General features: G+C 38.0%; 1 protein-coding gene across 4 annotated transcripts; it reads right to left on the reverse strand.

The window, feature by feature from the left end:
• Window positions 1–5506: 5506 nt before the first annotated feature.
• On the reverse strand, window positions 5507–14851 carry si:dkey-38l22.2. 4 transcript variants are annotated; one of them, XR_015495424.1, is made up of 4 exons: window positions 12102–14851; window positions 10227–11966; window positions 8387–8421; window positions 5507–6369 (listed from the first exon to the last, which is right to left on the reverse strand). XR_015495424.1 is itself a non-coding variant. In XM_087260675.1 (3 exons), exons 1-2 carry the CDS (start codon window positions 14536–14538, stop codon window positions 10246–10248), a joined length of 4158 nt encoding a protein of 1385 aa, XP_087116801.1. In that variant the 5' UTR covers window positions 14539–14851; the 3' UTR covers window positions 5507–6369; window positions 10227–10245. The 4 variants fall into 4 exon arrangements, 2 of the variants coding, with proteins under 2 accessions (XP_087116801.1, XP_087116800.1); XR_015495423.1 differs by having other exon boundaries at window positions 10227–14851; XM_087260675.1 differs by lacking the exon at window positions 8387–8421.
• Window positions 14852–15237: the final 386 nt, after the last annotated feature.

The raw sequence follows: 15237 nt of genomic DNA on the forward strand, positions 1-15237 counted from the left end.
ACCTGTTTTTGATAGAGTTGGCACTGTCCTTAAGGCGGCACACAAGACATCGGCCAGATATCAAATGTTGTATATGAATCACATGTTAAAAATTTAAATGTGGGCGTGAGTTTGGCGTATAATGACCCACTTTTAAAATACAACTTTAAAATAATATTTTTTCAAAGGAGGTTTTTAGAATTTCACATAATGTTTTTTGACCTTATTAAACCGCAAATAAGTACAACACCAAATTAAAAAAATAATAATAATAAATTGGAATACGTGTTTATTTTGAAAAAATAAAATAAATTAATTAATTTATGAAAAACATGTTAAATAATGTTTGTTGTTCTGTCTGCAATGAAATAAAAGTCAAAGTAAATTTAGAAACCACTACTTTCTTTTTTCATTTGTGTTTTCCATACTGACCCAACTTTTTATGATTGGGGTTGTAAGAAATTAAATAAAATTTCTATTTACTGAATATTGTTTTTTCATAACATTACCAGAACTTTCCTGTTTTACTTTATGAAAAAATTCTTGCTGTTTAAAATGTAGTCCTTTTAACTTATATCAATCAAACTGACAAAAAATATTAAGTTTAAACCTGATTAACACATTTAAATAAGTTAAAGCAACATAATAACATCTGCTGTCTTAACTTTTTGTTATATATATATATATATATATATATATATATATATATATATATATATATATATATATATATATATATATATTCATTGTTCTCTGCATGTTCAAAGCCTCAATTTTTAAATCTGTTCTTGGTTATACAAATGTAAGTAAGGAAACATTCAATTGATAATTTTTAAAATATTAAACATTCTCTGAACTTGCTGAATCAATCAAGTAATAAAACTTGAAAAAATATATATAATAATGTCCAACTAAGTGGTTTCAGAAAAAAAAAAACTTCCATGAACAATTAATGTTCTTGCACTACCATATTGGAAATATTAAATACCAGACATCTCAGAATAAATAACATTTAGAGGAAAAAAAAGACACAAGACCATATTAAGTACAATTTTTTATTTTTCCTGTAACTTCAAACCAATTTGCATTTCTCAGCTTTTTTTTTTTTTTTTGCATTCTTTTGTTTTAAATCTCAATCCTTATTCTTTCTTGAAATTAATGATGTATATTCTCATCCAATATTTCACCTATATCCATCTTCACACGTACCTCTAACCTTCGCAACTTAACTATATCATCATTTCAGTCTCATTCAGACATCACTGATCAAGTGAACAGTTAATGCTTATGATTAAACATCGGCTACAGGAATATTCGACTTTCAAATGTCATCTTATGACATCATTTGACTCCTTATATCATTAGCAGCTCCTTTGCACAAAACTAACATGAAGCACATAACAAACAGAAACATTTTGTGTTACTTATTTCATATACTTATTTTGCTTAAAAAATCCCTTTAAGTGAACTTGACACTGAATTGAAACACTCCGAATGGATATTTGTATCAATTTAAAGAAAGTGCCACATCAAACATTCTCAAAAGTCAGCTTAACGGACTGGCCAGCAGCTCCAACAGCTGAAATAATCAACAAATTCACAAACATGAGTTATTAAAAACAAACTATATCCATCAAAAAAGAGCAGTGATAAAACAGGATCCAAATGTATTGACTGTTATTTAAAGATTCAGAATAATGTCAGTTGCGGCAAAGTCCCTTTAAGGCAAGTCATTTTACTCGGCGTTCATCGTTAAAAGGCTTCTCGAGCAGTATGCTCAGGCATTTTGTTCGAAAAGGGAAACATCAAATTCTCCAAAATTGCTTGCCAAGCAATTAAACCTCATATTATGTAACACCAATAAGATTAAACAACAACTGTTAATAGTTTGATTTTTAAATGTTCAAATCTCACAAAATCTGCAGAAACTCACAGTCTATAGCGTTCACTGTGTGGCTCCTGTGTTAGAAGGCTGGACTTCATCCGCCATATTGACCGTTATGCTGTGTTCACACCAGATGTGGCACGCACGAATTGATCACGCTATTCACACGTAAATAGACATGTGAACATTTTGAGTTTACTCCCTTAATTCGAGCGTCAAATTTACTTCACAATAGATGCAAAATCGTGGCATGGGCAGGGCTTCTGTCTGCCTGGTGCCTCTAGCTTTGTTGCTAATTGGCTAACATGGATTTGATTGAAAGAACAGCATGCATATATATATATATATATATATATATATATATATATATATATATATATATATATATATATATATATATATATATATATATATATATATATATATATATATATATATATATATATATATATGTATGTATATATATATATATATATATATATATATATATATATATATATATATATATATATATATATATATGTATGTATGTATATATATATATATATGTATGTATATATATATATATATATATATATACACACACACACACACACACACACACACAGCATATATTCATCCACTAGATCAGTGGTTCTCAAACTTTTTTCATCAGGTACCAGCTCAGAAAAGAATTGTCTCTCCAAGTACCACCAAAATGAGCAGTATTGAAATACAGTAGCGTAGTAGGCCCAGTACAGCAGCTACAACTCTGCACAGTTAAAAAAGTGGCAGATTACCTCAGAAATATAGGCTATATGTCATATGACACATCATTTTTGATAAATTTTAAAATGTGTGTAGCATATACATGACATATTTTATTCCTCCACGTACCACTAAAAAAAGCCTGCGTACCACTAGTGGTACACGTACCACAGTTTGAGAACCACTGCACTAGATCCTTTTAGAGGTGCACCCAGCTCTATGAGATCAGAAACTTCTCCAAAAGCTATACCTGGATGATGGAAGCTTTTAGCGGTGCTGACTTAGCCAAGCCCGTTTTGATGAGCTGTTGTGCTGTGTCAGCAAGAGGAGTTCCCCTCGGGACACCAACAACAGGCACTAAGTCATAAACAAGCCCCTTCGAGAGAAAGCCCCTGATTCGTTAACACGGCACTAACGTCTGCTCAAGTTCAGATTTTCCAACTTTGACGCACAAAACGAACTTTTTTGTTTTTTGTTTTTACTTGCACGCCGAACACGCCGCAGTATGTCTATTCACGTCTTTGCATTGGCTTAACATGTAAATCACTCCTGGAAGCTTGACACTTCATTCCCCATTTTCCCCATTCCCCATTCCCCATCAAATTTTTCCCCATTTAAACTATACGAGTGACCTGCCTTTTGTTTTCTATAGTCTTTGGTTGTAAAGAATGTTCACAATGTTTATTGTTAAAATCTGGAAAACGTACTGCAGTAGTTTACGTATTATTAAATCCATGAAAACTTTCTATTAAAAAAAAGTTCATTAGACTTTTAAAATGTTTTTTTTTCTCCCACACACGAAAAAAAAAAAAAAAAAAAAAAAACTGAAATATTATTTTGGGAACCAGAGATTGTTCTTCCAAAGAAAAGGTAAAAACAAAATGTAAAATCTTTATGGGATCACTATTATTTAATTTCACATAATTCCAAACATTTTTACTGGGTTTAATGTGGGTCGCCCATATATTTTTATAAATATGTTTAAATGAATGAAATACTGTACATTTAGGAATATCACAGAGATAAGACACAGAATGTACTATAATAAACATCAGATTGCGTTTTGAAATACAAAGAAAACTGCAAAACCCTGATAGTAAATGAATAGTTCAAATAGTTTACAATATTATTCAGCATGTTCTGAATATTCTTGAAATTATGGACATTTTGACTTGATGCTAAACAGTTACACTCCGAACAGATCCTATATATTAAAAAATACATGAAATCCCTTTGAATATATTTCATTTCTTCCACTGAAATCAATTCACCTGACATTGACTCATTATCACTGCTTCCATGAGAAAAAACTCCGATACCAGATCAAAATGACTTGGTAAACACATTCTCATACACACTCAAACCACACTGGTATTGTGAGATAATAGAGGAATATCATCATCCCCTAAAACACCCCATTCACCACATCATTTATTATCATAATGTGTGGCCTATTCAATACCAGCGCAAAACAACAGCAAAAGCACACAAAAAAATTACAATATAAAACTGTATATCATTAAGCTCTCAAGCAAGAGTGTTGGGAATCAAGGTCAGGAGAAAGTCATCAGTCAAGGAATGATGGATATCAGGACAAATTTCATGTGTTTGACATTATAGAGAACCTGTTTAAAACCAACAAATAACAATTTACCAACATCGGTGCCTAGTTATAATATAGCAAAACTTTTTTTTCATTGGTCATCATTGGATATAAGCTGTAGCTATACTTACACGTTGGTGATTTGGTTTATTGGTAAAACTGTAATTTAAGTACAATGTACAATGAGTACAATGACTTTTTCTGCAGATCGTCATTTTTGGAGAGGAAAATGCAGACAATTGGGCCAGAAAGGGTATTTTTATGTGTCGAGTGTTTGTGTTCAAGCACTATCAAATGGAATATGCTGAAAGGCATATAGGAACTGTGCAAGTGGGACATAAAAAGTTGACTTTAGGCATAAAAGTTACATATTGGTATACACTCTTACATTCTAAGATTTTTTTTCAGAGTTTAAAACGTTTTTAAACCATTTTAAAAAATGTAAATAAACTTTATTGCCATTGTAAAGAAAATTTAGTGCATTTCAAAGTTTCCATGGATTTAAAAGTTCTTTATAGAACATACATTTTTATTAGGGCCACATATGATCATTTTCAGTGCTCCCCTGGCAGGCAAAAAATTACTGTCTGCTACTGACCGCCAAGTCACGGACTTAGTGTTTTCTTATTTTTTGGCCAAAAAGCCGCATAACTCTTGTGCAATAATATACAGTGTTACTAACTGAGGGGGAGACATGCCTGGCCTGTGCTTTAATAGAATTCCTTCATAGAAAGAACAGCCAGAAAGGAGAAATTGTACCAAAAGGTAGCATCATTTACCCATAACAATCTATAATATCTAAAACTGTCAGTGCTGTTGCATGCTTTTTATACAGTTTTTATTTTTTATTTTGCAGGTTGCAATTAAAGAATAAATTGAAATGCTAAGTCAAAGTATAAATAGCAGAAGTGAACAAATAGATTTTCCCTACCAGCAAATAAGCAAAACAAATTGACACCAAATATAAAAGCAGACACTTACGCCCTTTAACTCCGTCACCAAATTGCTAAGAAATATACACAAGATAGATGTAAATGTTGCCAAATTTCGAGCTCTGACAAGGATGTGAAGATGTTAAATGATTAAAATATGGCTGCAGGTGCAGAATATGGATTGCACATTTTTCACATTTTACAGAATTTTTCCCACAATTTACCATTTGTGATCATATCTCTGTTTTGTTCTGTTAATATGCGATCCATATATTAATAAAAAATGACTGGTTTGTGCTGCGTTTCTACAGAAATCCCAGTGTAGCTGCTATTACAGCCTGTTTTTTTGGGGGGGGGGGGTTTTGCCCGCCTGGTCTCTGAACAGGTCACGTGTCTAAAAACTATCAATTGAATAAAATGTAAAGATCGATTAGTTGACTTTACTTAAAGTGAGTAAACATGTTGTCTTACTATTATTAGGTAAACAGGTTCACTCACTTTTTAAAGTTAAGTCAACTTGACGCTTTTAAGGCAACATGTTTACTCACTTTTTAAGTAACTAATTATTTTTTAAAGTGTACTGTTTAGGCAAATCTCAAAAATACTTTTGTTTCATACTGCAAATTACAAAGTTGTGAACATATTTATTGCCTGATTTCATTAAATTGCTAGCTAGACATCATTCTCTTTAATCAGTTTGATTTCACGAGCAAACGCAAGTTTTTTACATTTTCCCAGTTTAGTGGCAAGTTTAGTCGTATGAAAATGTACGCTTTAAAATTGGAGGCGTGGCTGCCAACCCCGCCCCTAAACCCAACTGTCATTGGGCGATGAGCATCACATGAATTCATATGAATTAGCCACTAAATCAAAAAGTTATGAATTGCCATGATTGTGATGCTTTAACATATTTCACTGACATCATTCTGAAAGTGCCTAAAGTGTTTTTTTTTTTCTTTTTAACAATAACCAATACAGTAAATGTGCAGGAATTAAAAAAAAAAAAAAAAAAGAAGAAAATCCTGAAAAACCCATCCACTTTCACAAAAAGTTAAGAAAAGCAGATTTCTAAAACAAAACAAGATCACTTTTACAAAAACAAAAGCATATACTGGGCAAACACAAAGAATTGTGCGATGTCATGATGAAGATAATGAAGAAGATCCCACAATAAAAGTAAATAAATTCACCAAACTCAGCGAAAAGGAGATGTCAGGTGGCTCCTGTGTAAAAATAAAACAAAACATCGACATTAAAAACTGAATTTCCCCACAGCGACGCAAACACAGCAAACAGGTTAGTTGCTCAAGCCGCACTCAAAACCAAGCATGATCTTCAAGTGTCTCTAAAACCATCCGCTGCTTGCTAATAGCTGGATTACAGGCCATTAAAATATTGCATTTGAGGGGTCTCATGTTACCCCCCAGCGCCGCCCGATCGCACGTTGGCTGATTTGTTTGTATAACATCCCTCAGTCAAAGCTTCTGGCCCTCCTTTGGGTCTTTCCCTTTAACATAAGGCTGTCCTATAAAAAGGTGACCTGCCTGCGGCCCAAGTGTCTTGATATCCCGCAGCAGCTGCCACAACACTGTATCAGCACAAACACATGCCTCAAACTGGCTGACCTTTCTCTCCTCCCACTGCTATGCCAACAATGCCACGCCTCTTCCCTTTTGCCCGCGCAGACGCCACGCCACCCGCCGCTCATTATACCACTATAGTCCATACCATACGCATACAGTAGCTCTTGAGAAAATAGAACAGTAGGCATGGATTTTGAATGCGCTATTTTACAACTGGAGCAGGTGTTAACGTAGCATAAACTTTATTTATAATCATATAAACAAAACCGTGTTCAGTCATAGCAGCTTTACTGTGAAGCGTTTAGCTGCTTAAAGATCTTTTTTTTCCCTAAAAATCTGTGAACAGGAAGTTTCTGGAGCCTTTCATTTCAGTATGATGACGAATTTATAACTGAAACTGAATATTAAGTAGGGGGTGGAGTTTTTTCTTGTGACCACATATTGAAGGGGTGTGGCTAAGCAGATTTCACTCAAACTGACATCATAGGAGAAGAACCTCCATTCTTGAGGGGAAGCATTTGGATAATTTTGATTAAAAGGACCCCTTTTTTCCTAGTGGATTTACTTGCACATATAAGTTGTTTGCCTCAACAATGTATGGTAGCAAAATAAAACATTATAAGTCTTGATTTCGTGCAAAGATTAAGGGTAAAAGGATATATTTTTCAGCAGCAATTTTCTGGACGCCACACAAACAATGCTGAGAACTAACATGTCAATTTCCAAATAAACATGCACCTAGAAAATAGTGCAGTGAGAAAACAGCAGTTAAGAAAGCATCAGATTATAGCAATATCAGTATGTTTGCACAAGCTGTGCGATTGGGAACACCAAGTCACAAAAGATGTTGATGTTCACATGAGGAGTTTTTTTAGGCAAAATGAAAAAGAAATCGTTTGCAAAATGCCTAAAGAGTTAGTTAGTCTTTTCAAATTTACAACCTGGCATATATAAAATTACATGATCATCCTATAGAAATATAATAAAAATAATAATTATTAAAGTAATTGAAGTAATTATTATTATTAAAAATATGGTTATGCTTTTATTTGTAAAAACTCTGTCCCTTGGGTGCTACAAGAGACCCTATTGCATTGCACTCAACTCTTGAAAATGAAATAAAAATTGTAATAATAAAAATGATTGATTGATATAGATGATATAAAAAAGTATATGCTCATCGAGAAATTCTGAATCCACAGATCCTCACAGAAACAGTTCGTAACAGGCCAAATGCCACTGGTTGTTTGAAAGTGTTTATTGGTTGAATTAAACTTTTTCAGAAACAAACTTCAAATGAACTTTAAGAAGATTCACACTACTGGATTGTGTATTGGGCCCTTTAGATAAACTAACTCATAAGACTAAAATAGTTTAAATTAATGAACATAATATTTCAAAAACTATTTTTTATAAATATATATATTTTTAATTCTTAACCAGAAAATGGGGAACAACATAATGACAAATCCTATGCATTAAAATCATATCATTTATCATGCTAAATTATCTTGCATTGTGCAAAGATAATGATGATTTACTTCCACAGGTGTGATACAATTTTTACATTTGATAAAAACTAGAACTTTCTTTAGCTTATGAAAATTTAAAGGAATCAGTTCACGCACATATTGCAATTCTGTTAGCATGTACTCACCATCATGTCATTCCAAACTTGTACTCTTTATGCTTCTACAGAACACACACACACACACACACACACACACACACACACACACACACACACACACACACACACACACACACACACACACACACACACACACAAGATTTATATATTTTTTTAAAGTCCTTATTTTTCTGTTTATACAATGAAACTCATTGAGATCCAATTATGTATTATAAATAAATCTATTCTAAATGCTTTTAAATCAGTTATGGGAGCCTTGTGGTCAGAGAAAAATAATGAAACAGCAAAGAGAGAAATGGAGCTAGATGTGATGCATGATGCATGCACATTTTAATAGCAAATGGTTGATATGTCTATTTATGGTAAAAGTACCTGAACTAATACATATACTATGAAAATCAGAAAATATGAACTGTAATAATAATTTAATTAGAAACAATCAATAAAAAACAATTTGGATACTAAATCATCTTTTTAAGATCTCTATATACTTTTTATATAGACAAGATTTTTTCAACACATTTCTAAACACAATAGTTTTAATAACTCATATCTAATAACTGACTTATTTTATCTTTGCCATGATGACAGTAAATATTATTTTACTAGATATTTTTCAAGACACTTCTATACAGCTTAAAGTGACATTTAAAGGCTTAACTAGGTTAATTAGGTTAACTAGGCAGGTTAGGGTAATTAGGCAAGTTATTGTATAACGTTGGTTTGTTCTGTAGATTATAGAAAAAATATAGCTTAAAAGGGCTAATAATTCTGACCTCAAAATGTTTTTTTTTTATTAAAAACTGCTTTTATTCTAGCTGAAATAAAACAAATAAGACTTTCTCCAGAAGAACAAATATTATCAGACATACTGTGAAAATTTCCTTGCTCTGTTAAACATTATCTGGAAAATATTTTTTAAAAAGAGAAAAAAAACTCAAAGGGGGGCTAGTAATTCTGATTTCAACTCTACTGTATTTTAAATATGTTTATTACCGGGCGGCATGGTGGCTCAGTGGTTAGCACTGTCACCTCACAGCAAGAGGGTGGCAGCTTCGAGCCCCAGCTGGGCCAGTTGACCAGGCAAAATTGATCCTAGTGTATTTGTGTGAATGCTAGAGTGGATGGATATATCCTATTGGGTGATGGCTGAAAGGGCATACGCTGCGTAAAACATAAGTGGGATAAGTTTGTGGTTCATTTCAGTGTGGCAATCCCTGATAAATAAAGGGACTAAGCCGAAGGAAAATGAATGAATGAACGAATGAATGAATGAATGTTTGCTATTATCTGATCCCTCTTTTTTTTTTTTTTTAAAGATAACATCTTAAAGATTTAAAACAAATCATTACCAAAGAATTTAGTACAGTCCTTATATTTTGGATGCTAAATGCATAAAATCCTAAAATGAAAAGAAAATCATAATAAATTAAAATTTTTGTACTTAAAATGTTTTGAATCATTTGAACAAGCTGAAAAGTTTAATTTAAAGTCCTTAAATTGGTAGTTCACAACAAAATGAATATTACCTATTATTATATTATCATCCTCGTTTGGTTATAAAGCTTTATGAGTTTCTCTCTTCCTCTGAACACAAAAAGAAGATATTTTGAAGAATGTTAGTTGCTGGCACCCATCGACTTCCACAGTAGGAAAAAAAAATCAATGAAAGTCAAAGGGTTTTCCAAAATATCTTTTCCAAAATATCTTATTTCGTGTTCAACAGAAGAAAAAACTCAAATAGGTTTGAAACAAGTGAAATGTGACAGCATTTAAAATCTTCAATCTCTTTAACAATATTAAAAAGGCATGCAAATAAGATTAAATAAGTTGAAACTGCACTTACGCTGTAGGTGAGTGAGGCTTTACCGATGCTCCACCACAAAGCTCATGGTGGTGCCGTCGAATGAGGGTGGAGCGATGATTCTCGGCCCTTGCTGGGACGTGATGCTGATGACGGGCTGCTTGCTATTGGCCAGTCTGCTGGTGGTAACATGTTGAGCCATGGTGCTTGATTGTGACGACTTCCCAGACGGCATATAGTAAGGCCTCTCCATATAAGCTCCCTCCTCCAACTGCCCCATGTGAGAATGGGCTTTATCCACATCGTCTGCTTCAGACTGCATAGAGAGCTGGGATTGAATAGTGCGTGTGGGGATCATTGTAGTTGGCATGTATCCCGGGTAAAACATGTAGGTGTGGCCGTAAGCTCCCGGGCCAAGGGCGAGAGGGGATATCGGAAGTGGGACGGGGGTCATGGGAGGCTGCTGTGGCATTGGGACGTCTACATACTGCCCCGTTTCCGGGTCAAATAGGCGCCTGGTGGCAGGCTGCACTGGAGTGTCTACTAAATAGTAGCTTCCAGTAGTGGGATCCAGCAGCATCTTTCTTTGGGTCGCCTGGAAGTGCTCTGATGGGACAGGGGAGGGTTGGACTGTAGGGGAGAAGCAGATGACTTGAGGCTGAGCAGCCTGCATTGGGACAGGCAGGGGTGTGTGGTAAATAGTGGCGGTATCTGGGGACCGCGTCTCCATTACAAAAGATGACCGCTTTGGCGACGGGTGACTTATGATGTCACTGTGAACCAGGTAAGAAGGCGGACTTGCCGTTTGGGGTTTACTTCCTCCAGATGAGATTGTATAAAGAGCCGTCTTGCCCGTGGTTTGCTTTCTGGCAGACATGGCGTGAGGCTTTACAGGGATGGTTAAGTAGTTCTCTGAATCTGCCATGGAGGTGAACTGGAGAGGCGCAAACTCAGTTTCACTGCCGTTGGGTCTCTCTCTCTCTTCTAACACACGTTTTGCCTGGGATATCTTCAAGGATACGGGTAGTTTTGGCGATTTGGGTGTCACCGCTTTGAATGCTGGTGATGAAATGTGGGTTTGCGGTGCTTTTGTAGCTGCAGGTTTCTGGGTAATGTGCCTACATGGCGTTCCTGATGGCTGCAGGATTGTTTTGGGACCGTTTTGCTCTTCTTGGGTCAGGAGAGTGCTTGTTGGCTTGTCGTCTTTTTTAGTTGGTGTTTCAATCAGGTTTGAGTTTGAATCTCGTCTCAGGAAGTGATCAGCAGGTGCATTGATTTCCTGATCCTCTATGGTGTGTTCCTCACTAGTGATAAGCGAGAGCACGTGGCTGTCTGTTAGTGGCCGTGGCTCTGTCTTTCTCTTCCACTCGTTCCTGTCAAAAACATACAGCTGCTCCATCGTTTTGACGGCGGCTTGCAGTTTCTCAAAAGCAGCTTGGTTAGTCTTCTTGGGTTCATGTTTTTTCTCACTGGTGTCGCTTGTTTTGTCTTGGTTTTTTGCACTCGTCTCAATTTTTAATCCAGCTGGAACCTCTTGCTTTGGCAGCCTGTTAGCTACTGCAGCATGAGGAGAGGACCTGTCAGTTTCAACTAGATCATCTGGAAATCGTCTCTTGGGGGGCTCTATTGAATTTCCGGCTTGCTTCACATTGCTATTTGTATTCACAGACTGGCATTTAATGACTATGGGTGTGAGAGGGGATGAGTTCAGATAAGGACTCTGCTTTAATGTTTTCTGCTCTCCATCGCAAGTCGAGTGCACTGATTTGTTATCGTTGTTATCTAAAGACACAAAGTGATAGGAGCTCTTTACCAGTTTGCGCACGTCTCTAACCTGGTGAATTGGAGTCTGCAGCTTGCCTTGCTTGTTATCTCTAATGTCTCTGACTATAAAGTGTGGCACTTTGTCAGACTCACCCTTGAAAGCCGCGGCGAGCGCTTGACATCTGGCGTCATCGGCTGTCTTGCAGCCTACATTTGGCGTCAGGAGCTTGGCGATGTTGAACGGGTCGCTCTTGTCCCGCACGCTCCGCAAACTTATTTTGATTTCGGGCGACTTTGAGGTCACGGCGCTGCGCGTGGCGTCTGACACATAGAGGGTGTTCGAGCGACACTTCACAGCCCCGCTGTCTGCTTGATAGTTCACATTCGGCGGTGGTTTCCTGAGGTCCCTCTCCGCGCACGGAAGCTGGATACTTGGCACAAACAAATGTGACATTTTAGTGTGCTTGCCGATCACCGAACCGACGCAGAAGTTGGTCTCCGCCGGACGCTCGCGCAGCGGTGCCCCCTCAGGAGTTTTGTCGTTTTTATGTTCCTTTTGAAACTCTAGCTCGCCGTCCCTCCACGATCTGAACGCGCTATTTTGGCTTCGAAGCAGCGTGCTTTTGGATGCTTCGAATGCTCCTTTTTTAGTATCATTCGCCGACTCTAAATTGGTTTCCGATGCGCTCTCTTCTTTGCGCCCTTCGTCTTTGGCATCGCTTGAATTACCATCAACTATGTCGCCCAGATCGTCCACGCAGACGATCGTGTAGTCGGAGTCTGCCTCGGAGAATTTCGAGCTTTGCCTTTGCAGACCTCTGGAGTCTCTCCTGGCCGCTTTCTCTCTCTGCGTTTCGTGCTCGTGCGTGGCGAAACATGGAGAGGGTGCATGGTGCGTCTCGCATATCTCGCCCCTCTCCATTTTGCGCTCCTGCTCGAACTGCATTTTCTTAGAAATGACATTTTTGAGGAGGCTCGATGCGAATATGGCTTTCTTGTGCGTGTCTTCCATGGTTTCCCCTGCATTGCAGGGTGGCTTGCTGGCCTCACTCCCTTGAGCGCTTGGCAAGGTGTTTGTAACTTCATCTGTGGAACGTGATCCTTCAGTGCTTTCGTTTACAGGCTGCCCGGATTTGACATTACTTCGAATATTAAGAGTTTCTGTCAATCTTATGAGCCCGCTTTGCCCCTGTGAGAACTTTCCCATGAGCTCAATCTTTTTTGTGGAGGACGATGAGTTTTTATGCCCAACTAAATTGCCGTTCAAAGCAAAAATCTCGACTGGGGGCGCTCGCATGCTGGTTAACGTCAACCCTGTTATCGCCTTACCGTCTCTCTTTTTAGTGAAATGGAAATTAGACGTGGAGCCTTTATGCGCCACTAAGTTTTGATCTCTCCCCTTGCCATACTTAAAATCAACAAACGCTGACCAGCTGTTGATTCCTGGCCCATGCTCCGAGACTGAAGACTCACTAGAAGTATTGAAGTTGATTGCATCAAAATATGGGTACGCCAAACTTTTGAAAGCCCTGGCTGTGAGATTACGCACTTCCTTGTCCGCGTCATCCAGCTCGCTCACCGCGCTGGACGCACCGCTGGAATACTCGTTCACATCTTTGCTTTTACGTTTGCAGCCAAAGTGCAAGCGCCCTGGCACAGCAATGAAACACTTTGTGTTATCACACACCTTCTCCCCCTTTGAATCTACTCCTCTCAAAACAAACCGGCTTATGTCTTTTGCCTGATTTTGCTTGTTGCCAGGCTCATTAACAGCGCGGGAAGTGGCTTTGATTGACAGGTGAATCTGCCCTGCTGTACTTTGCTTTTTTGACAGGCCCTCGTCTGAGCCGGCACATTTGTCCGCGTCACAGAGATTGCTTTCAGGCTTACTGCTGACCACTGCTGCGCTCTGGTTGCCTGTCACGCTCGCCTCTTTTGCCTCCAGCGTTTCATCACTGTCAAAAGACGCATAATCGACAAACGTGTAAACCCGGAGATCGTCCTCCAGGTCCCAGCTGGATCCCGTCTCAATGTCGTAATCCACATCGTGGTCCAACTCTAAAAGCTGGATTTCGTGGGTTGTGATGTAGTGGGACTCATCCTCGCGCACTTCAGACGTGTCGTGGTCCGAAAGCACCACAGTGGCCTCATCATCCGATTCACTTCTGCTGCTCATATAAACGTCATTGTACTGTTCGTTATTCAGATCCGGAGATTTGGGTTTGTCCTCGATCAAATCTGCATCTTTGTCATCAACTTGAGGTACTTCCGAAGTCGCTGTCTCAAAGGAGCTCGACTTTTCCGCGCTGTCCTCCTCCGGTGTGCTTTTACGATCATTGACTTTTTCAACGCGCCGTTCCTCTTGTGAATCGCTCGTGCCACTGGCACTTTTATTAGCTGCAAGTTGACCCGAGTCGCCGTTAAAAGTCACTGTTTTTGTATCATCCAATCTCAGCTCCAACAAGTCATTCAGATCCACATAGTTTGACTCTTGTTGCGCGGCGATCATGCGCATGTCTGTTTTAGAAAGCAAGTTCTTAAAACAATCAGTGTCCTCCCGGTAAATGAGTGTTTTCTCCGATGCTGCCATTGGGTTTATTGGTGATTAAGCTGCTGTTTTAAAAGCTCAAATGTTTTAGGAGACACAGCAGTCTCCGGGAATCCTCCACAGCACCGCCTGATGTCCAATCCTAGTGGAGTTTTGGCTCTGCTCTGCCTTCCTCGCCCACAGTTGTTAGTTCGGTCATTTTACACGCGCCCCACACATTCACACGAGAGAAGCGACACTGCTCTCACCCTACTGTATAGCCTCTACTTTCTCACAGAATATGTCATGGATATCCTCGTAAAGACGCGTATATCTGAAGACAGACAGAGTCTTCCATGACACAGGCTTGTTGTGTGGCGCGCGCTCACCTAAAATGCATATGACTGCACATTTAGAGCAGATGACGAAATGCGAAAACGGCTATTTTTGCTCGAGGATGTTATGTTCACCGTGTTTTGTTACATACTGCAGACGAGGCTGACTCCCTCGACACAACATTTGTGCTAAAAATGAATCCTCCTTAAGCTTCTCCCTCAACAATGTGCGTTTTTGACGTGTCACCGCCTTAACCAACAAAAGAAATATGCCAGCGGCCTCAGTCATGTGACGGAAAGGGTGACGCGAGTCACAGCATGACGAATATCAGAGGGATTCACAGTCAGTGATGATATTTAACACAACAAACAGTGAACGCCTTGATGTAATAAACTGTTTTGTAGTTCAGTATTTAATTATTTGGTT

Source organism: Danio rerio, chromosome 7, assembly GCF_052040795.2.
Source record: "Danio rerio strain M-AB ecotype USA chromosome 7, GRCz13ab, whole genome shotgun sequence".
NCBI lineage: Eukaryota > Metazoa > Chordata > Actinopteri > Cypriniformes > Danionidae > Danio > Danio rerio.